The sequence below is a fragment of the Amphibalanus amphitrite genome, unplaced genomic scaffold, assembly GCF_019059575.1.
Source record: "Amphibalanus amphitrite isolate SeventyFive unplaced genomic scaffold, NRLGWU_Aamphi_draft 000065F_arrow, whole genome shotgun sequence".
Lineage (NCBI taxonomy): Eukaryota > Metazoa > Arthropoda > Thecostraca > Balanomorpha > Balanidae > Amphibalanus > Amphibalanus amphitrite.
In genome coordinates, this window is record NW_024881561.1 from 1,016,323 (window position 1) to 1,040,549 (window position 24,227).

A 24,227-nucleotide genomic window follows, 5' to 3' on the forward strand; every position below is an offset into this window, starting at 1 on the left:
CACCGGCGATCGATTCTATCCGCCGAGCTCTGTTCCACAGCCGGGTATAACATCGCCGGCAGTGGCAGCTCAGCACCGACCTCCAGGAACCGTCCCGACGTACACAAACTCAGCACACACAGAGCGGCACACACGCACACAAACACAGGATAACACGGCGGGGACAATGGCCGACGGCACTTCCCGGAAGGAGTTCGGGCGCCACTAGACATTTCCCCGAACTGGCCAGTCGGACGGTGCAGCGACCCCGTCCACACGCATCCACAGTCCACGCGCAGAGGTGGACAGATCAGCGACCCCGTCCACACACATCCACAGTCCACAGTTCACGCGCAGTGGTCGGACAGGACAGAGACCCTGTCCACACACATCCACAGTTCACACACAGAGGTGGACAGATCAGCGACCCTGTCCACACACATCCACAGTCCACACACAGAGGTGGGCAGGACAGCGACCCGGTCCACCTCCACACACATCCATAGTTCACACACAGAGGTGGACAGATCAGCGACCCTGTCCACACACATCCACAGTCCACAGTTCACGCGCAGTGGTCGGACAGGACAGAGACCCTGTCCACACACATCCACAGTCCACGCACAGTGGTCGACAGGACAGAGACCCTGTCCACACACATCCACAGTCCACGCGCAGTGGTCGACAGGACAGCGACCCTGCCGGCTGTCCACACACATCCACAGTCCACAGTTCACGCGCAGTGGTCGGACAGGACAGAGACCCTGTCCACACACATCCACAGTCCACACACGGAGGTGGACAGGGCAGCGACCCTGTCCACACACATCCACAGTCCACGCGCAGTGGTCGGACAGGACAGCGACCCTGTCCACACACATCCACAGTCCACGCAGTGTGGTCGGACAGGGCAGCGACCCTGTCCAGTGTCCACACACATCCACAGTCCACACACAGTGGTGGGGAGGACAGCGACCCCGTCCACACACATCCACAGTCCACACGCAGTGGTCGACAGGACAGCGACCCGGTCCACACACATCCACAGCCCACACACGGAGGTGGACAGGACAGCGACCCTGTCCACACACATCCACATTCCACGCGCAGAGGTGGACAGGACAGCGACCCTGTCCACACACATCCACAGTCCACGCGCAGTGGTCGGACAGGACAGCGACCCTGTCCACACACATCCACAGTCCACGCAGTGTGGTCGGACAGGGCAGCGACCCTGTCCAGTGTCCACACACATCCACAGTCCACACACAGTGGTGGGGAGGACAGCGACCCCGTCCACACACATCCACAGTCCACACGCAGTGGTCGACAGGACAGCGACCCGGTCCACACACATCCACAGCCCACACACGGAGGTGGACAGGACAGCGACCCTGTCCACACACATCCACATTCCACACACAGAGGTGGACAGGACAGCGACCCCGTCCACACACATCCACAGTCCACACACAGTGGTGGGGAGGACAGCGACCGAGGAGGGTCGTTGGGTATCATACGGCTCCCCACACGGCTGAGCAGTGCTGATCGCTGGGGTCCGTTACGGACCGTCGGAGATCGGTAACGAATGGCGGGAGATGACCAGAAGGGAGGAAATCACCGGGGCTCACTCAGAAAAGACCGGAGACGGCTGCACGATGGATTCTAGCGAGAGGGAGACGTGATTAAGCCTGCAATGACAAATTGTCTTTGCCTCCATATGTTTGGTCTTTTAACTTTTATGTCACTTTCTGTTATCCTCCCAAAGCGTTATTAGAGGAACTATAAGATGAATACTATATTGAGGAATTTCATGGAAAAGACTAGTGTCGCCCTCAAATGCTCTCATTCTTGTCTGTATTTCTGTTCAATGAGTATTGAGGTGCTTAATTTCGGTTACCAGGCAGGCACACCAAATACATTCTCACCTTTCGATCGGCGGCGATTGTGGCGAACAGTCGTCCATCCGGTGAAAAGCTGAGCGCGCGCGGCACCGTCTTGCGGCGCGCGAACTCAAACAGGTCCGTGTCCAGTTTGGACTCGAAGCGCACGTTGCGCGGGTACTGGTAGTCGTGCTTGGGCCCCGTCCAGTACTCGATCATGCCGGCCTCGTCCGCCGAGACGGCAGCGTGGAACGGCACGTTGTACTGTGATCGAGGGCAGCGGGAGGGTGAGCTTGTCACTGTGTCGATGGACGAGGAGCGAACATATTATCAGTCTTACACACGGGGTGAATATTAACTCATGTTACCGATGCAAACTGCAAACTATTGAGCAAAATGTCTTGAATGAACCGACTTAAATGCAGGAAAAACAGCAAACAATTAGCTTGGAGCCGGTGAAATATGAATAGTTAGCTCGCCCTGTGAACATACGCTCGCTCTGCCAGCACTTACGCCAGTCTCTATTCATAATTCGGGAAGTAAGCGTGCAGGTCACTGAGAAGCCCAAACATAGATCGTTTGATGTGCTATTTTGTGTGCTTCTTCCAGTATGATGTCCTACAAAACAGCGATGTGCTGAAAGCGGCCGATGCTCCGGCACTGTCGCTTGGGGTGGGTAGGGCTGGACGTGGGTGACATATAGACATCATAGACCTCGGTACGGTCAGAGTGGCTACTCTGTGGTACCGACTGAGGCCGACAGACAGCGGACGGAGCGCCGTACCTGGATCAGCACCACCGGCTTGGTGTGCAGCTTGGCGAAGGTGTGCAGCGGCTCACTGCCCGCTCGGCCGTCGTACACGTGGATCTGCGGCGAGTCCGCCTCCGAGCTGCCGACAGCGACACCTAGCGTCAGTGAAGGGTCGAGCTCCGGCCTCCGGGTCCAACACCTAGCGTCAGTGAGGGGTCGAGCCCCGGGTCCAACACCTAGCGTCAGTGAGAGGTCGAGCCCCGGGTCCAACATCTGGCGTCAGTGAGGGGTCGAGCTCCGGGTCCAACATCTGGCGTCAGTGAGGGGTCGAGCTACGGGTCCCCCGCACGGGGTCGGGGATGAATACCTACACGAAAAACATGGCCACCGCTACTTTTACAAACTTTGTAACCGATACTATAACAGTACGACAGCCGACAGGACGTTGGCTGGATCAGAGGACAGTTCAAGCTGTGGTCCCATCAGCTGCTGTTGGTCTGATGGTGGGGCGTGGAGCGACAGGTGATCTAAAGCGGGTGGGAACTGGTACGTTAGGCCTATCTGAGGATGCATCGCGGAGGTAAGGTTAAAGGGACCCTCCCACCTTAACATTAGATTTGAGTTGAGATAGCCAAAATGGGGTCCCTGGCTCACAATTACCGGTTTCGGCACTCACAACATCGAGCCTTAAATCGGAAATATTGAATTTCAAAATTGCAGCATTTTGATTCAGAGGGGCTAATGCATAGGAATACTCCTCTGAATGTGTGACGTCAGCGCAGATATCTAACGATTTTTAAATGTTTGTCTAAAACGTTTTGTAGCACGCGGTGGTATATGCTGCTTTGCGCGCAACAAGCGCCGCACTTTCAGCTGCCAAACTATTGCTTCCAAATAAAGTCGCTAGGAACAGCGGAGATCCCAAAAAGTAAACAAAAGTAAAAGTCTAATATCTTGAAAACCGGTGAATATTTTTCGGTGAAATTTGGTAGATATTCGTTTTCGCTCTTTCCGAACCGAGCGACATCATTTTCGTGCCAATTCATAAACTGTTTTGAAGGTGGGAGGGTCCCTTTAAAGGAGCCTGAGGGCTGAGAGTAGGCAGATCTATGTAAATAAAAGCCAGTAGTCACGGCCAATCTCAGTCAGACCACAGACGGTAGCGCCCATCCCTTTACGATAATTACACTCTGCTCGGTGACCGATCCAGTGCTCCACTGGGGACATCTCACGGTGCTGCGGTACCTACATGGCGAGGGCGGCGAGTGCGTCGCCGGCGGCGTGCACCCACTGGCAGCAGCGTGGCACGTACGGCAGCTTCATCATGTTGATCATGTCTGGAGGAGAGGCGGGCCGGGCGGCGTCACAGGCGGGCCGGGGCAGCAGCGGTACATGGTAATTCTGAGCAGTAATCGCCACGCACTTTGAGAATGTGGATCGCTCATGATTGTTCAATACAATACAATACAATGCCTTCGGTACACCCAGGGACCGGTCCCAGCAGCGAGTAGCAACGTTGTAATTCTCCACTGTCCACAACATTACGCTTTCACAGGCATATTGGGTTCAATCCCTTTGCAAATGACATTTAATAAGATGCTAGCTAGCTAATTGATCTCACCGAAGTTGATGACGTCGAATATTTTGACGCTCTTGTCGGCCGAGATGGTGCAGAGGAGTGCGCCGGTGCCGCTGGCGGCCATGTCCTGCACGGCGCCCAGGTGAGCGCGGAAGTGCTTCACGAACTCGATGCCCACCTCCTCCTTACGCCAGAACTTGACGTGGCCGTCGCTGCTGGCTGTGACGATGAAGTCCGTCCTGCGTCAGAGCAGAACAGGTCAGCACACAGGCTGATCTCTGGACAGGAGTCAGGAGAGCTTATCATTCTCCAGAAACTCCAGAAAGTAATACTAAACGACTGACTTATAAATGGATACAGTTTAGTTAAACATTCCCAGCAATGAGGAGACAGACCAGTGAATGCAAAATTAACAAAAAATGACCAGTTCTAGCCACTAGCCAGTGCTGGGTGGTGATTGTCTGACTGACATGGTGCACACCAAATGGGATCACTAGCCAGTGCCAGATGATTGTCTGACTCACTTGGTGCAGACCAGGTGGGATCACTAGCCAGTGCCAGGTGATTGTCTGACTCACTTGGTGCAGACCAGGTGGGTGACCACATCACGGTGCATGAAGCTCTTCTCATAGCAGTCTGTGGATGGGAGGTTCTCCAGGTACACCTCTTCAAACTCCAACACTGAAAACAAGGCACAATGCATGACAACCAGTGTGATGAATATTGCCCAACATTAACAGCATGATCACATGTGAGAAGAGTTTACAAGAATCAAGGGTTGCAAGAACCAAGCTTTCAATTCATTGAGATGTATTATGTATGTTTGAAAAATTAAAAGCTTTAGAACTGGAGCACATTAGGGACTATAGATCTGGTCATTCTGGCATATGAAATTGTTCTTTGTTGCCATGGAGTCCTAAGAAGACGGACCTTTTTGTTTTTTGACAGGTGCTGCCTCTGAAGGCATGGGCCCGATCCATCCATCATCGTCCTCCCCAGCATCTGCCTCTGCCTCATCGTGACTTCTCTTGGGGGCCTCAGACTTCCTCGAATCTTCTGTTTGGCCCTTTTCTTCACTACCACTCTTCTTGGGAGTTGCGCCACTGCTGTCACCATCACCGTGCTGCTGTGGTCTGCATTTCTGCTTCTCCTCATCTGATTCTCCACCACTGCTATTTGACTTTGAATCAGAATCTGACATCTCTGGACTGAAACGTTGAGACAGATGTAGGTTCAAGGAAGTAAGGTTAATCACTGGAATGCTGATGCATGTTCAAACAACTGAAAGCCCTGGAGCTGGAGAGAATTTGGAAGTTTTTAAATCAATTAATTTCAGCTTTTTGCTTGCTCATGCTATGAATTATCAGTTACCAGTAAAGCGCACCTAAAATCAACGCCTGTGCAGTAGATGCCTAGGTACTTGGAAGTTGGAACTTGGTTGGAACTATAAACTCAAAACTGTGCTTTCACATCCATTGATGAGCCACACCACACTTATATAGCATTCAGGCACAAGCCTAGGCAAATATTTGAACTATGCAACACAAGTTTAAATTGAGTTAACAATAGTGTTAGTTCAAACTTTAAGTAGTTTTAAATTAAGATGCCAGGCACCCCGTAGCAAGCAACAACTTAAAGTGACGTTCTAAAAACAATCTTTAATCAAGTTCTATTTCAAGATCGATGACAAAGAAGCATAATTTGTAATATGGAACACCCACCGCAGCTTTCTACTAGAGCCTTGTGGCAAAATAAGGTGCCTTGGTTTATATATCTGTAAGAATCTTGGGTTTATATAAACTTGAACTTGAACTTCAAAGAAAAAGATGGAGTGAGAGATCCTGACTAGCTCCAATTATCAAAACCCGCTTAATTTCTTTCAAAACTGTCAATGCTTGGTACAACAGTTACCAAGAAAAGAAAAATGGTACCAGTAGCCCTTACTTCTTCTGAAAGTTATCTGTTCATTTTGATTGCTGGTTGGTTGGTTTGGGTTAAAGGGACCCTCCCACCTTAACATTAGTTTTGAGTTGAGATAGCCAAGTTTGCGGCCAGGCTCAGAAACCACCATTTATCCTGGTCGCAACCCCCGCAGCTTTACGGTGTTCAAGAAATTTCTTCCTTTTACTTGCAGGGTGGGACCAGCGTGGTCCCTATCTCTTAACCATTACGGAAATCTGATGACGTCATCAGGCTTTCGAACGTCCGTTAAATGTTTGACTAAAACGTTTTGTAGCACGCGGTGGTATATGCTGCTTTGCGCGCAACAAATGCCGCACTTTCAAATAAAGTCGCTAGGAACAGCGGAGATCCTAAAAAGTAAACAAAAGTAAAAGTCTAATATCTTGAAAACCGGTGAATATTTTTCGATGAAATTTGGTAGATATTCGTTTTTGCTCTTTCTGAACCGAGCGACATCACTGTCATGCCAATTCATTAACTTTTTTGAAGGTGGGAGGGTCCCTTTAAGCACCACATCCAGTGGACCAAGGTGCTAACCGGAACTCTCACGCTGTTCCAAGCGGTCAGGTAGCGGCAATGCCACGTGCATTGCCCGGGAATCGAACCCGGATGGCCGAATCTAGAGGCAAGTATCTTACCTTTTTGATTGCACTATATGACCAATATATGACTGACCTTACTGACCTTGCAATTTTTGTTTTAGTAGCCTCCAGTCGCTTCTTATTGCGCTAGGAAAGTAACAAGCACGCCAATTACACAGCCATTAAAACACTGCTATAAGTGAAATAGGGAAACTTCTTCGCTTTATTCACTAGCTCATTTGAATTAATTGAAACTATTGGAGTTTTATTTGTAGAATATTTGAAAATAATGTTTTATAGATATCTCAAGCATTATTTAATTTCATCCATAGGGTTTTGCTGAAAAAATGTTCTAAATTCGTGCAGCTAATGGTAGCTCGTTCACAAGCCTTGAATAGGCCGAATCATGGCCGAATGAAGCTTAATTTTTTAAAAACAAAAGTTAAAATGTCCTGAAATCATTCCACTGGTGACTTGAAATGTTTTGGAATGCAAACAACCAGTAATAATTCTTTTGATTTCTGCTGAACCAAACATGAGTTCAGCGACTTGAGTGCAGTATTTTAGAGTAATCCAATCTGTCCCTTTTGCCGCAAACATGGCGTCAGGTGGGTGAATGGGCTAAAATTGAAGATTTTCGCCCTGTTTTCTTGAAGCTAGGAGTGTTTCTTCGCTATTGAATTGTGCTTTACCCTTCGCTTTCTTCTTCTAGCATGCTGGAGTTTGTTCTGCCTTTTATTTGTCACTGGTTTAGGTGGTGATCCCGTAGTTCCTGGTGCGCCGTAATTGACTCGCCATGTGTCGTAATTTGGTTGCGTAATAAGACACTGGCGATTTTTCATTTCTGCATGCCTTTTTTACCCAGATCTAGCCTATAACATCAATTGCACCTTATTATTATTGACCTTAGCTTATGTCACGTGCAGCACTAAATTTGAATCATTAGGCTGTATAGGTAGGTAGACACGTAATGTGCATCCGAATTCCTAGGCCACAGGACTGAGCCTCCTTTGTGACTTTGTGACAGCCAAGGCCGCTTATACTGTGGTATGTGAGAGCCCTCACCCCTTGGATGACTGGGATTGAGGTGTGGACAGTGGACACTGCCATAGGCACTGGAACTGGGGGGAGGGGCAACAGGGGCAGCACAGCCTGCCCCCACAACTCTGGGGCTCATTATTGTGTTGTTGCCCCAGCGCTGTCATGCGACAACGCCTCACCCTCAGGCCACCCTCAGGCCAAGGTGGTCGGATTCATGGGCGAATGGCTGACAGTTGGCGAGTTGGGCCCGGCTGGTTGGACACCTTGGTTGGTGTTCGAGGCGGGGTTGACTTATCAAACGCTCTGTAGCCTGCCCAATATTCGTTGTTCAATGAACCGATAACATGTCAGTTAAGTCCATGACCTAGAATAAACAGATATTTAGGTATATAAATGACATTTGAGTTTCGCCACCGATGCCTCCCACTGTTATGTTGAAACTCAGGTATAGTTGTCCTTCTCCATAAAGCAGCGTATCTGTTTTTATCTTTGACGAAATGTTGTGACTTGTGAGGAATGCCGAAATATGCATGGGGATGTTTTGACGAACGACGATGGAATATTACTGAATGACGAAGCATTGATGTAAATCGTCAAAGGTCTTGCCGGAACTCAATGTTATGTGAATTATGCGAATGTCGAATAGCGAATGTTATACCAACTGACGAACTGTGAAGTGGGATCAGCGATCCATTTTTCCCATAGGTATGCTGAAGGTTTTGCCGGAATGCCTCTGACTGTCGCCACCTATACGCAGATCAGACGAATGGGTTTTGCCGATTGGCCGTCAAACAACGCAAAAAAGGTGTATTGAAAACCCGGCATGACGCCTACTGGTTGACATGACCTGACCCGGCCCGACCTGACCTGTCCTAAATGCACGAGGACATCATCTGTGATCAAAACCAACATGATTTCGTGATCAGCGCCCCGAGAACCCGTTAAAGGGACCCTCCCACCTTCAAAAAAGTTAATGAATTGGCATGAAAGTGATGTCCCTTGGTTCAGAAAGAGCGAAAACGAATATCTACCAAATTTCACCGAAAAATATTCACTGGTTTTCAAGATATTAGGCTTTTACTTTTGTTTACTTTTTGGGATCTCCCCTGTTACTAGCGACTTTATTTGGAAGCAATAATTTGGCAGCCTTAAAGTGCGGCAGACGTTGCGCGCAAAGCAGCGTATACCACCACGTGTTAACGATGGTTTTAGTCTAAGATTTAAAAATCGTTAGATCTCCGCTGACGTCACAAATTCTAAGGGGGCATTCCAATGCATTAGCCCCTTACAATCCGAAAACTGCAAGTTTGAAATTCCATATCTTCGAATTAAAGCATTTTTCGATGTTGTGAGTGCCCAAACCGGTATTTGCAGGCCATGGCCACCAATTTGGCTATCTCAACTCAAAACTAATGTTAAGGTGGGAGTGTCCCTTTAACAGCCTCACTTCACGAAGTTCTGACAGTCACAGGCTAAGGTGATCGTTAGCATATTGCTATTGCTGGCATTTCACGGGTACTGTTTGAGCTCTTTCCTCGCGCACGCACTCCCATCTTCCCCGTTGATACCAACTGTCCCCATTCTTGACCCTTCACTGCCTACACCCAACTTCCATTTGCCCCATCATGGGGAAGCGGCGCCGTCAGCGCCCGCTTTCTGATTCCTGCTCCGACTCTGACACCGACTCTCCTCCCGTCTCGAATCCCTCTCCTGACCCTGCTCCTGCCTCCATGGAAACCGACTCCCGCCCAACCGTTACCCCTCCCTCCTCCACCCACCCCTCGGCTGCCCTACCCGGTACTGACCCTCGCTCGTCCTCCGACCACGCCCGGACCTCTGACCTTTGCTCGACCTCTGACCCCGCCCTGGACTCCGACCCTCGCTTGTCTGCCGACCACGCCCGGATCTCTGACCCTCGCCCGTCCAACGACCACTCCCGGAGCTCTGACCCGCGCACGAATTTTGATTACGCACCTGCCTGTGCCACCGCTGATCGCTCTTCTGACGAGCCTTACTTAGCTTCGAACGGTTCTTACCTGGTCGTTAAGCCTTGCGATAGTGAAGTTTCCTTCCGGAAGATCAACGTGTTCTGGCCACAAAAGCAGGTAGACGCCATATGCGGTCCATGCGATGTAGACATCGAGGCACCGGCGAACGGTACTCTGATCATTAAAACGAACTCACGCAAACACACCAAGGCGCTCCTGAAGACAACTTCTTTCTGCGGCAAGAAGGTCACCATTTCGCTCCACCACGCTCGGAACTCTTGCAAAGGAACTATTTTCGCTCCCGAACTCCGCCACATGACCGAAGACGAGATCCTGTCCGAACTCAGAGGGGACGGGGTGACCCACATCCGACGTCTGACCACGTTCCGTGATGGCCAACGACGCGACACGAGTCTGTTAGTCCTCACTTTCGACTTCACCACTCTGCCGGAAAGCATCGTGATTGGCTGGTTAAAGAAGGATGTCAGAGTCTTTGTTCCGAACCCGCTTCGCTGCTACAAATGTCAACGCTTTGGACACGGTAGCTCCTCCTGCCGGCAGACTGCTCGCTGCCCCAAGTGTGGTGAGGCTCCCCACGAGGGTTCTCCCTGCACTTCCCCTGTCTCGTGCCTCAACTGCGGAAGCCCAGACCACACAGTCTCATCCTCTCAGTGCCCGACCTGGAAAAAAGAAAAAAGCATCTGTGAACTCAAAGCCAAAGCTGACATCTCTTACCCCGAGGCCCGCCGTCGCGTGGAAGCCCAAACCAAAACACCAACACCCGGTAGGACTTACGCTAAGGCTGCCAGCACCCAGACAACCTCTTCCAGCACACAGACTGAGCCGATCGCCGCGCTACCTCCTCTGGAGCTGCTGCGGCCTCTGAGCCCCGAACCGATTGCCACCACGAGCACGACTCAGACGTCTGAAGTCCCTGATGAACAGATGCCGTCCCCTCCTGACTCCCAGCCAGCTGTCTCTCCCGAGATTGCGCAGAAGCCCAAGTCTGTTGGAGCAAGCCGCTCCACTGGCTGGATAAAAGTCCAGAGGTCGAGTGGCGCTCGACCAAAACCCTCCCATCACACGGATGAACAGTCCAAAGATCGCCAGCCACGACCACCGATTCGGGTGGCGATGGGGCGTAACCGCGCGTCGAGCTGGGCCTCGCCCAGCCGTGGAAGATCTTCGCGTCCACAATCATGAATCCGCACACCATGCTGCAATGGAATTGTCGTGGCCTGCTTTCTAAGTGGGCCGAAATAAAAAACTTCTTCTCGGTACTTACTCCGGTACTGATTGCTCTCCAAGAAACTTGGTTTTTACCAACCGACCAGTATAATTTTCAACTTTCTAATTACACATTATACAGACACGATGAGCTCTACGGAGAGCGCCGACACGGTGGTGTGGCGCTTTACATACAAAATGATTACACACATAGTTTACTTGATATCCAAACAGAATTACAAGCCGTCGCATGTACGATGTATATGAATGGCAGGGACGTAGACGTATGCAGTATTTACATTCCTCCGGATTTCGATAACTCCGAACTCCTTCGGCAGCTCAACCATCTTGTTCAGCAATTCGAACATCCATTTCTTCTTCTCGGTGACTTTAACGCCCACAGTCCAGCTTGGTGGGATGAACAACTGTTGGATGGTAGAGGCAAAATAATCGAAGACTTTCTTGACATTCATAGGCTGGTGACACTTAACCTTAACCATCCCACACATTTCAATTTGTCACATAATACTGAGTCTTCCATCGACTTATCTATTTCTTCTCCATGCTTAGCCACTTGGTTCCAGTGGTCGGTAGACGGCGACATCCACGACAGCGACCATTATCCGATTTCTCTTCGTTTTAATTTTCCAGTCGCCGGGGTCTCTTCTTTTTCACCTAGGTGGAATCTAAATAAGGCGGATTGGGTCAAGTTTACTGAGTTGTGTGAACTTGAGCTCAATGAACACCTAGATCATCCAGTAGACAATATTTCTTACATTACTGAAACAATTATCTCAGTGGCAAACCGCTGTATCCCATTAACCAAGCCATGCCGGAAAGCCAACCCGGTACCATGGTGGACTCCTGCTGTCCGACAAGCTGTGGCAAAGAGAAAGCGAGCTTTTCGAGCATATTTACGACACCGTACAGATGACGCATTAATCATCCGAAATAGAGAACGTGCAAATGCACAACGTACTATAAGAACGGCTAAGCGTCAATCCTGGCAACATTTCTTATCATCTTTCACTTCTTCAACACCACTTTCTAAGATTTGGGATTTAGTTCGACGGTTGTCAGGGAAACGTGTGAGCGCAACCTTCCCTATTCTGAAGCTCCCAGGAACTGGGGAAACAGTGAGCGAGCCGAACGACGTCGCGAACTGTCTGGCTGAGACAATCTCCCACACAAGCTCAAACGCAAGATATCGTCCCGGGTTTATCGACACTGCCCGTCAGCAATTTGTTTTCGATCACAATGTTTTTCTCTCTGATAACAGTGAAGACTACAACGTTCCTTTCACGATGCAAGAATTTAACAAGGCCATAAACTCTTCTGGTAACACATCAACAGGACCAGACAAACTGCATTATTCCTTCTTTCGCCATATTTCAGATCACTCCAAGCACTTAATTCTACAAACATTCAACGAGCTCTTCAGCGGACATCTTTTTCCTGAAGATTGGAAAGAAAGCATAGTAGTAGCATTATTGAAACCTGGTAAAGCCCGATACGACCCGAAAAGTTATCGACCTATCGCAATGTCAAGTTGTTTAGGAAAACTGCTTGAAAGGATGGTTGCATCACGTCTTTCATTTATAAGTCAACAACAGGATATGCTTTCCAAGTTTCAATGTGGTTTCCGAAACAATCATTCTGCGATTGACCACATAGTTCGCCTTGAAAGTGACATAAGGAAAGGATACAAAAAGAAACATCACACTTTAGCAATTTTTTTGGACATCAAAAACGCTTTTGATATGGTCCATAAGCCTGCATTAATACACAAAATAGCACAACTTGGCATCAGAGGACATATGGCATTCTATCTCTACAACTTTCTGTCTGGAACCAGACGTTTCCGCTTGAAGATTCGCTCTATTTTTTCAAATGTTCACGAGACACAGAATGGCCTTCCTCAGGGTAGCTGCCTCTCTCCAATTCTATTCAATATTATGATTAATGATTTGTTCAGCAACATCCCAGACGGCATTTCCTTCTCTTTGTTTGCGGATGACAGCGCACTTTGGTGTACCGACTCTGATTATGATTATGGTATTCAACGCTTGCAATTCGCTCTCCATAAAGTAGAAAGGTGGTCAGAAACATACGGTTTAGAATTTTCGGCAGCGAAATCGGCACTTATGATTTTTTCCAGAAACACCAGGATTTCACCCTTGAAGCTTCCAGAATTACATGGTTCCGATATTCCACGGGTTTCAAGTTTCAAGTTTCTGGGGGTCGTTTTGGACTCCCAGTTAACAATGAATAGGCACATCAAACATGTACAAACAAAATGTAAAAGAAGACTGAACCTTTTCCGATGCCTCACAAGTACTCCAGCTGGTGCTGATCGTTCAACTTTACTCCGTTTATACCGAAGCATAGTTTTACCAGTAATAGAATATGGATCAGTTATGTATTCTGGAGGAAGCCGTTGCTCCTTACAGAAGCTAGAGGTCATACAAAACAACTTTATTCGTCTAGCTTTGGGTGCCATGAGGACATCGCCAATACTGTCCCTACAGGTGGAGGCGAATATACCTCCCCTGCATATTAGACGAATAAACTTGAACTTACGATATTATACAAAAATAAAACAGTTCCCATCTCACGCAGCTTACCAAGCAATATCGATTCTTCCTCGGTTACACTTTAGCTACATTGGGAGATGTGAACGAAGAACTGGCCTCACAATCGCTTCCAGAGTTACAAAATACCAGCAAGATATAGAATATAACTTACCTGAAGTTACTCCACTACCGCCCTTGGGAGTGGCGCCATGGATGATGCAACCATTAGTTATTTCGTTTTTGATCACCGAGAAAAAGGACTCATACTCTCCGACTGAAATACAGCAAACGTTTACGAAATTCCGAGCAGAACACACTCGCTTCCATTTTCTGTATACGGATGGATCGAAACAAAACAATAAGGTAGGCTTTGGCATTTATTCTCCAGGCCTCCCACATGCAAAGCTGAGGCTACCTGATGAGTCATCAGTATTTGCGGCGGAAATGCATGCGGTTTTGCATGCACTTAAACTCATTGAGCAAAACAGTATTCAGCATGCATGCATTTGCACCGATTCAAAATCTGTCATTCAATACTTGAAAAATCCAGAATTGACCCAGCACATCAAAATCAACATTCTAAACCTTCATGAAGCATTAAGGAAAAAAGGGGTACAACTACATTTCTTATGGGTACCAGGCCACTGTGGTATCCACGGAAATGAGGAAGCAGATAGATATGCTAAGCAATCTCTGGATCTCCCTATCGTAACTGAAACTTCCATTGATATTAGTAGTATTCAGTCTTCAATAAAACGTCATTGTCATCAACTTTGGCAGCGCATCTGGGACACGGATGGTCCAGGTACACACCTTCATCGCATTAAACCACTTATAGCTCACTGGGAATCATCAACTCGTCCGTCCCGAAGAGAAGAAAAGGTCTTGACAAGGTTGCGCATAGGTCATACATATCTCACTCATGCATTCATTTTTTCTCGACGACCAAGACCTGTATGCTTACGATGCAGGACAACACTCACCATCGAACACATTGTCTTACACTGTTTAAATCACACTAGAAAAAGGAAACCAATGGAAGACTACTGTCGGGCACAAGGCGTGCCAATGACAATGTCTGTTATTTTAGGAGACGAACATTCCGCTTTGCTCAAGCTTCTTTTCTCTTTTCTCTCCACAATAGACCTCCTCGACAGCCTCTAGAAATAACTATCTTCACGTTCCCATCTTAAATAGGTAACTTATTATGGTGCGAAATGGTCCACGCGGACCGAAGCACCTACTCAACAATCAATCAATTCTGACAGTTCCCGAATTTCCCGAATTTCGGGTCATTGAACTGACCTGGAAGGTCAACCAATGCCCTAGTACTTAAAATTTGGTATCATCGGCTTCCTCCCGTCACGGGCAGCACGCTCATATTTTTTTTCCGGCGTCGCTCTAGCTTCATCAGGGGCCAAACGGCAAGGGGTTCCAACGGACCCCTTTCCCCTATACGTTCGCGGCTGGCAAAATACCAATACGGGCAGGGGTTAATGCAGCAGCACTGCGTATTGACCCGCGCCGGGCCGGTGCTCCGCGACTTCCGCGCCGGGCCAGGTGGGGAGGGGGGGGGGTAGGTGTCTGAACATTTCAGTGAACACCCCTGTCTAACTCGGAAGGTGGGCCACATAGAGACACGCGGTAAGCGGCATTCGAAAGAGCGTATAAAAATAATGACGAAACACTTCGGTCATTTTTTGGATCAGGTCAAAGGTCAGGTCACCAGAGGTCATCGAAGGTCAGAGTTAGTCCATTTCAACAATTTTGGAAACTGCCAACGGCTAACTCGGAAACCAATAGAGCTACGGCGCCGCGGAAAAGCGCATTCGATAGCCCTTTTACAGGCCTTTCTGAGTGTACAAAAAATGCCCCCACTCCACCGCGCGGAAGGTGGCCGGGAGACCCACCGCCTGCCGGGTTAAATGGGATATATAAATGGGATATATGGGATATTTTCCGTTCTCGTCGCGATCGAACGCGTGACTGATGCCATCGATGAGGGACATGTGTCGTCGCTGACGACGATCGATCTGTCAAAAGCGTTTGATTGCGTTGATCATAGACTTCTCCTCGCCAAACTGTCATGGTACCTATGGTATCATTGATGTGGACTGGTTTCAAAGCTATTTAAGTAACCGAAAGCAAGTGGTGCGAGGCGGGAAACTTACCCTACCTGTGACGTGCGGTGTGCCGCAGGGTTCTATTTTGGGTCCAATTTTGTTTATACTTTTTACAAATGACATCTATTCGCATGTGACCCATGGCCGACTCATATCATACGCCGATGATACGGTACACATTGATGGAGCGCGCCCTGATGGACCGGGTCTAACCGACCTGAAAACAAGACTCACCCTGACCATGTCTGAGCTTCAGTCGTGGTTCAGAAACAATTTGCTTAAGATGAATGAAAAGAAAACTGATTTTATGATTGTTGGAACAAAACATAACTTGACCAAATCTTCAGGAATTTGTATCGAAGTCAGTAATTCGTTAGTAAAACAGTCCAGTCACATAAAATTGCTCGGTGTCACAATCGACCCTGGTCTTACATGGAGCGCTCACATCTGTAGTGTTATCAAAAAGTGCAACAGGATTCTTGTTTCTCTGTATAGGTTCCGCCACTATTTCACTCAGACTGCTCTCAAAACCATCATTCAGGCATACGTGTTCCCTCATCTAAACTACTGTCTGTGCGTCTGGGGTGGGGCGACCGGGAGCCTACTTCATCGCATTCAAAAAGTGTTAAATTTCGCTGCTCGCATTGTAACAGGCTGCAAGAAACGTCAGCATGTAACGCCTGCACTTCTGTCACTGGGATGGCCTAAGATAGAGTCCATGGTGGCCTACCGCGACGCAGTAAAAACATATAATGCGTTAAATTCGGAGGGAGTGCCAACCGATGTACGAAATATGTTTGTCACGCGCGAAACCGTGTCTAGTCGAGAAACCCGAGGGTCTGTGGAGTGTAGCCTGCAGCTACCGCGACGCAGATTGACGGTGGCACAGAAACACTTTTCATACCGAGCGGCGGCGGCATGGAACCGGCTCGCACCAGCAGCGCGAACCGCGACGTCGATGGCAGCTTTTAAAGCTATCATTAGAAGTGCCTGATGTATTTTATCGAGTGTGCTCTGATGTATATGTCAGTTTTAATTCGTTCTTAATTTACATTGTATGCTTTTACTTGTCTATTACTCGCCGCTTATCTTTGTATACCCATTGTACTGACGCTAAACCGTAAAAGCCACCTTGTGGAAGGTTTAAATACACTGATATTGATATATTGATATTGATATCATCGGCTTCCTCTTGTGACGGGCAACACGCTCATTTTTTTTTTTTGCGCGAAGCTCTATCTCGATCAGGGGCCGAACGGCTGAAGAAGGAGGGGGAGGGATCCAACGGACTCCTTCCCTTCCTGTACGCTAGCGGCTGGCAAAACGCCAATATTGGCGATGGCTAATTATCATGCTTTACAGTTCTTCATATACAGCCCTCGTCTCACCGAGTGGTAAACATTCTTTTTTTTCGACAAATCCGAGACATCGGAATTCGGATGGCTCGGATGGCTGAGGCTGTGTCTTCAGTCGATCGAAACTCATAACAAAGAGACGCGCGATGCTGTACTATTTCGATTGAGTCTATCATTTAACAAGTTTTTACATCTAATTTGACAGCAAAAAGACAAAAGTCTTTTTTAGGTTGGGGGCAGGTGCAAACTTTTGCATATTGCTGCCATGCTGGGTGGAAATTGTATATGCGTATGGGCCCAATATAGGGGGCGGAGTCCCGCGCTTCTGCGTTCTGCTTTACGAGTGACCGATAACATAGTCTAAGAGTTATTCTCAGTTTTGTCGAATAAGGAACGGTCAGTGAGACAAAGGCTGTGCCGTGTTTTGTAGTTATGTAATATACAAAGGTGCTAGTTCACTCGCCATTCTGTTTGTTGCAGCTCCGTCTGGAAAGAAGAAGGGGAGGAAGAAGGGAGTGCCCATCGATCTCAATGTCTTTCTTAGTAACACCAAGGGAACACCAGATGGCAAGGCCATCACCATCACCAAGACCGGCAACAGCTGGGCCGACCAGATGGACTTCGGTATGGCCGCCATGTGCCGCTACTGCCTCACTAAAGCTTAATTTACGCTTCACATTACACCATTTTTGGTCAATCCTTTTATGAATTTAATCATGATGGCTGACTCTCTTCAGATCAGTGAACCACTCAACAATCGTGTTAAATCAACGTTTCACGGTGCTTACAGCTTACAGCTGTCTTACAGCTGCATCATGTTTCGAAATTTTAAATATTTCGTTTGTCAAAAAACTCACAATATTGCCTTAACCGAAAGGACCAAACGTTTCTTAAATGTCAAGCTAACAAAGCCACAATGCATCTCTTTTTTTTCTTCAAATGCATTCCTTATAGGTGCTTGCTATTGATCAACAACAATTCCGACATTACCCTATAATCGCCCACCATTTCTGGCGCGGAGCTCCCTGACCGTGTGTGCGGTGTGATTTCTGACGCGGAGCGTGTGTGTGGTGTGTGCAGAGGCCGAGGAGAAGACGGTGGTGCTGCCGACGGCGCCCTCGAGCGTGCGCTGCGGTCTGAACGTCGACCTCGACCGCGTGCCGATGACGGGGCCGTTCAAGCTGTTCATCGCCAACGTGTCCTATGACGCCAACGAGGAGATGGTGGCCAGCATGTTCCAGGGTCTGGACGTACGTAACGGGCGGGAGGGCATACTCTGCCCGCACCGGGTGGCTGGTGCGCGGCACTAGCGGTCTCAAGATGAGGGTTCCAGTAATCAGTGGTTTCTTTGGGTGCGACCTGGATGCCCCCAGTAATGTCAGCTGTCATTCTCAGGCATAGTGCACCCACTCGTGTGGGGTGGGATAGGGAGGGAGGTGGAGGGTGTTTTCAGCATATTCTAAACTACTGGTCGCTAGAACACTTATCATCGATACATCTCGTGGTACATCCGGTGCCGGCTTGCTCATTTAATCTGGATACTTCTCGTTGAATTGCTGAGTCTCGTATGTTGTAGTTTCCCCTGATTCTGCCCAGTTGATCTCGGTAGTTTTAAATAGGTGGCGTGCAGCGTATGTCACCGTCGGGCCCAACGCGAAGCTCTGACCCCTCCATCCGTTCCAGCACGGCTCTCTGACCTCGGGCTCTGCCCGTGTCTCTGACCCCTCTCCCGGTCCTCGGCTCTCCGTCTCCTCTTCCCCTATGTCTGTCGGCTCTAGTCTGACCCCAGTTGGGCAAACTAGACCTTTGGAATCAAAATATGGAGGCATCAAAAGATTGATTACTTTTGGGCATAAATGCAGACCATTTCTAACTTACTAATCACTTAAAAATAAGAGAGTGTTTCAAGAAGGAGCATGCCTGATCTTGAACAGAAATGCTTGAACTATCTCCTAAGCAAAATAATATTGCTCCTATCATAACAATTTGAATTCTATAGGTAGTCAAAGGCAATCAAGGAATTGATTCACTTTAAACAGATAATCATAATATTGATTCCCCATCAGCTGGCTAATCATTATTTTGATTCATAGGTAATGTTAACAGATAGGCAACTATGACTTGCAAGAATACAGCATTTATCTTGCTATTATTCTCATTTAGTGGTATCCTCAGCACCACAACTGATACCTATAGCATTGTTGTACTTTACCTTCACTACATTTGATAACAATTCACAATTTTTAAATGTCAAGAATACAAAAACTGAAGCAACAGGTAAAAACCATATAAATAATATAAAAGCACTACAACAATGATAATTAGGGGTTTAAAAATTTCATTTTGCCATTTTACACAAATACTGATTGGTTAGTACCTATGTGATTCATGATACAAAAATAACATACAGTGTGATTTCCTCAAAACAGCTTTTACGTGATGGGCAGTGGCTCTGTCTTTTTCCCATTCACAAGGCCAAAGGGACAATTTCTTAGCTTTGAGGTAACACTTTTTGCAAACCTACCACATTTTTCTACCTTTTAAAAGAAAAATATCACCGTCATGGGCCTTTTTTCAACCGTAACGATTCATTTGAAGTCAAAAGTGTACCCAAATGAATCAAAAAACTAGGTGACTTGTGTTCGCTGTCGCTCACGTGTAGCCATAAAATCACGTGTAGCCATAAAATTTGGGATCGATTGGTGTTTGATAAGTCGTCTAGTCTAGAAGCTATGTTGAAGGTATAGGAAGTAAAAACAGCTAGGTGACTTGCTTGCTCCGCGGCGCATGATTGGGCCACAGGAGATTTGCAGCAGCCAAACGACGGGATTAGCCAATTCGAGTAGTGAATGTTTATGTGAAATCTAGCAGCAGCGATTCACCTAACTGGGCCAGGGGACAGGTCACAGTAGTTGACATGGCGAATCATTCTGACATGAATTCAGAAGGTTGACAGTGGTAATGCTGGCGTGCAAGCTACGCTACAAAACAGCCCTGTGTAGGCAGCATGCTCAGTAGGAGAAAAAGAGCAGTGAAGTAGAAGTAGTGTAAACGTAGCGGGCTGCTATGGCGATACACAATAGGAAGGCCGATTAGGAAACAGAAGTAAGCAAAGTGTCAAAGCGGCATTAGGCGACACACTGACCGGATTAGACACAGTCAGAATGACTTGCTGGGATTAGCTGGACTGGTCTGGTCCGATTGCCTGGCAGAGCTTATCGGATCCGGGGTTTGTTGGCGTCAGCTGCTGTTGCTGGCGGCAGCCGGTGTCGATGACTGGCGGCCCTGCTGGTTAACTGCATGGTGGCGAGAAATGTAGTCAGGGACGGCATAAGGAAGTCAAAAGGCTCGGAGTCTTAGCCAGGCATAGTTCAGGGTCGCCGTGCCGAGGTGATGGATAGATTGTGGGTTTTATAGGGAACATCAAGGTCGGCTCCGCACACTGAACACAGCCTGTTACCAGGGTGCACTGTCGTGGAAGTGCTCCGAGCGCGCACCCCGCCCTTAACACGTTTTTAAAGTAACTTTGAAATATGATTTAAGCACAATGAAATGAGTTAAGCACACTGAAATGTCAATGTCAGCCTCCTGATGAACTTACGTTAACGATGTCAAACTTTTAGTATAACGGTTAAGGGCCCGTTACGTCAGCGCGTACCGGCACACACACACACACACACACACACACACACACACACACACACACACACACACACACACACACACACACACACACACACACACACACACACACACACTCACGCGCCATCATTCGCCACTCCAAATACCTACAGCACCGAAAGGGTTAAGCACAGGATGCAGATGCAGCCACGCACTCACTCACTGGCACTCCCAGACGTAAGACTCGCCCCGCAGCGGTTTAGACTCCCCCTATCAAGGGGTGAAGTGTCCGATCGATCACACGACACGGACTTCAGACGTTCACACGTCTGAAAGGGGGTCTCACAACCGACAGCGACGCGCCTAACAACCGTCACACCTGACAGTTGACACAGTTACAGTCACGCACACATTCGCACACGGACTCACTCACTGACACGCTCAGACGTAAGACTCGCCCCGCAGCGGTTTAGACTCCCCCTATCAAGGGGTGAAGTGTCCGATCGATCACACGACACGGACTTCAGACGTTCACACGTCTGAAAGGGGGTCTCACAACCGACAGCGACGCGCCTAACAACCGTCACACCTGACAGTTGACACAGTTACAGTCACGCACACATTCGCACACGGACTCACTCACTGACACGCTCAGACGTAAGACTCGCCCCGCAGTGGTTTAGACTCCCCCTATCAAGGGGTGAAGTGTCCAATCGATCACACGACACGGACTTCAGACGTTCACACGTCTGAAAGGGGGTCTCACAACCAACAGCGACGCGCTAACATTTCCAGACTAAAAAATCCCAGCACACGGACCACCAGCCGTACCACACGACTGACCACAGGGGTATCTGACCGCTCTTGGACGCCGCCGCCTGACTATACTTCCGATAACGTTGAAGATTACGCCCGATGACGCACCCGCTTCCTAACGCCCAATACGATTGGCCGCAGCCCACAGTTGGCCGTCGACATTGACCACCCGGACAGACAGAGTGGCCCTCCCACTCAAGGAGCAAGGGCTTCCTCCGGCCACTCCGGGCTCAACGTCATAGCAATTAGGTGAAGGACGGCACAACGCGGGGTACATCCGATCGTCGCTCGACAACCGAACTAAGATAACGCCCCATGACGCACCCGTATGACGCCCGATCCTGGCGCGCGCACCTCAAAGAACCTCTCTGTATACGACATTCCGCGTGCGATGGTTGTGCGTGGAAAGCACCTCGACTGAATCAAAGCTGCCTACGCGCGAGAGAGCCACGTAGAACTGGCCATGAGTGAAGGCCGGGGATGGCAGATAGATGCCCACGCGTCGCTTAGTCTGCCCTTGGCAGCGATTGATGGTCATGGCGAATGACAGCTTGACGGGGAACTGACAGCGGCGGAATGGTCGGCCGATGCCGGAATCGACAGCGCTCACTACCAGAGGGAGGCGCGGCAAAAACAGCGTCTCGCCACGCGCGACTCCACTGGCGATTCGCAGCTCGAGCACGTTGGGCGCGGCGCGCAGCACCGTGCACAGCGTGCCGTTCACGACGCGCGGAGCATCGAGGTTGCGCATCAACACGACCGGGGCGCCGACCTTGACCTGAAGTCGATGCGACGGCATGCCCGACACGTCGATGGCATTGAGCACCTCGGTGGGCACCGGAGGCCCGTGATCCTCGTTGTCGTCGTCACTGATGGTGTCGACGCTAGCGTAGGTGACTGTTTCGCCGGGCAGAAGGGCCAGCGCGGCCTCGTTCGCCCGGTCAACGGTCGCATTTAGCGGCGAGAGGATGGCGCGCTCATGCAGCCACTCCTCATCACGGTGTCGGTCGGCCATGTCAGGGAAAATGCGCTCGACCAGGGCGGCGAGACTGCGCGCCGGACTGACCACCAACTCGGGCACCTGCACCGTGTCCGGCTGTGCCACGACGGGCAGCCGGCCGTCGCCGACGCGCAGCAGGAAGTTGGCGAACTCACCGGCCTGGTCGTCGCCGTTCAATGCCCGCATGTTGGTCGCGAGCTCCATGGTGTCGATCCGAGGCCACATGGGCGATGACTTGAGGCAGGCGTCAACAACCTCTGCCCGCCCGCCGCGCTTCACCACTGGCAGAATCTGTCTCCAGTCGCCAGAGAGCAGCGTCAGAACGCCGCCAAACAGCTCTTGGCTGTCGCGGACGTCTTGGAGAGCCCGGTCGACCGCCTCAGTGGCGCGCCGGTTCGTCATGGCCGCTTCGTCCCATACAATGAGGCGACAGCGGCGAAGGTAGTCGGCCTCGGGAGAGCGGCGATCAATGCCGCAGACGTTCTCGTTGTCACGATGCAGCTGCAGAGGAATCTTGAACCGATGATGGGCAGTCGTGCCGCCCTCCAACAGGCTGGCTGCGATGCCGGATGTGGCCACTGCAACTGCCACGTGTCCCCGGCTGCGCACCTTGGCCAGCAGCAGGTTCTCCAGGTATGTCTTGCCGCAGCCGCCCGGAGCCTGCAGGAAAATGACACCCGATTCGTCATTGTGCAGCCGTCGCAGCACCTCGTCATAGACGGCGCGCTGGTCATCCGTCAGACGCGGCTCGTCGCGCTCAACGCGATCGGCCAGAGCGGCCGGGTCGTACTCGGGACCGCCGGGCGGCTCGTCGTCGTCGCCATCGGCGGTGGCGGCGGCGTCCGGCACCGGCGGCACCGGCAGTCCGTACTCCGCCAGAGATCTGCCGCGCAGCCGGCGGAGAATGCCAGCGATCTTCCGCAGCGCCTGCTGGCGCACTTCGTCCTCGGTGAGACCGCGTCTGCCAGCCGCGCGAGCGGTGTGCTGACGGCGAGCGATGTCCTCGGACATGGTGTCGGCGAACCTCATCCACAGCGCCATGGGATCGCACGTAGCCTCTCCCTCGATCAGAATCAGAGCGAAGAGGAAACGCAAACCACCTGCAAAGCGCGTTACACTCGCCTCCTCCAGTGCGCGCGCCCAGTGCGCTCCGTCCTCGAGCAGCCCCAGTGCGGAGCACGCCTCACGCATGGTGGCACACACGCGGCCATCGACCGTGCGGAGGTGCTCGTAAGAGCGCGGACCTCGAACGCTGTGGAGGAGCAGGCGAAGATAGAAAACTTCACCCGCGCGCGGCGTCGTGTTGTACACGCGCGACAGTGTGTCAGTGACAAACACGCCCGGCACCTCGGGGTGAGGCTGGCCACGGACGCGGCGTTTCCAGTGGGCCGGACGGGCGTCTGCGCCCCGGCCGCGTCGCACCTGCCACGTGTAGTATCGCGGCACCTCTGGGTAGAGCAGTGTCGCCGCGAACGCGTCACGCTGACACAGCTCAAAGAAGGCTGTGAGCATGGATGGATTAGCCTGCTCGCCCGCGAGAACCGCTTCCAGATTGTCATCGCCGCGGAACACGACGCGTCTCTCGTCCGCACCGAGATGCAGCTGCAGCCGCTGGACCGGTGGATGATGGACGTGGACTGGTCGGTCCAGCAGCCGCCACGCTGCCTCCATGGATCCCAGGTACCGGCTGTTCTGGTACTGGGTCACCTCGTCAACCACGCCGTCGGGCTGTACGGCGAACATGATCC

General features: G+C 50.2%; 2 protein-coding genes across 12 annotated transcripts in view; one reads left to right on the forward strand and one right to left on the reverse strand.

Moving 5' to 3' along the window:
* Window positions 1-6,856, reverse strand: part of LOC122378781 (peptidylprolyl isomerase domain and WD repeat-containing protein 1-like) — a 34,034-nt gene extending 27,178 nt beyond the window's left edge. Inside the window, exons 1-7 of one of the 6 annotated variants that reach the window (XM_043360258.1) lie at window positions 6,793-6,856; window positions 5,123-5,400; window positions 4,771-4,873; window positions 4,235-4,431; window positions 3,863-3,950; window positions 2,647-2,752; window positions 1,908-2,126 (exon numbers count right to left, since the gene is read on the reverse strand). In XM_043360258.1, coding sequence (XP_043216193.1) covers window positions 1,908-2,126; window positions 2,647-2,752; window positions 3,863-3,950; window positions 4,235-4,431; window positions 4,771-4,873; window positions 5,123-5,393 — 984 coding nt within the window. In that variant the 5' untranslated portion in view covers window positions 5,394-5,400; window positions 6,793-6,856. Of the gene's footprint in view, window positions 1-1,907; window positions 2,127-2,646; window positions 2,753-3,862; window positions 3,951-4,234; window positions 4,432-4,770; window positions 4,874-5,122; window positions 5,401-5,913; window positions 6,328-6,792 lie in introns of those variants that run through there. The other 5 variants (XM_043360256.1, XM_043360255.1, XM_043360257.1 and 2 more) reach the window with 5 other exon arrangements.
* Window positions 6,857-7,258: 402 nt separating this feature from the next.
* The window catches only part of LOC122378782 (eukaryotic translation initiation factor 4B-like), a 37,934-nt gene continuing 20,965 nt past the window's right edge, over window positions 7,259-24,227 (forward strand). For all 6 annotated transcript variants that reach the window (XM_043360260.1, XM_043360262.1, XM_043360263.1 and 3 more), the window contains exons 1-3: window positions 7,259-7,343; window positions 17,523-17,666; window positions 18,123-18,292. In XM_043360260.1, coding sequence (XP_043216195.1) covers window positions 7,334-7,343; window positions 17,523-17,666; window positions 18,123-18,292 — 324 coding nt within the window. In that variant the 5' untranslated portion in view covers window positions 7,259-7,333. The remainder of the gene's footprint in view (window positions 7,344-17,522; window positions 17,667-18,122; window positions 18,293-24,227) is intronic.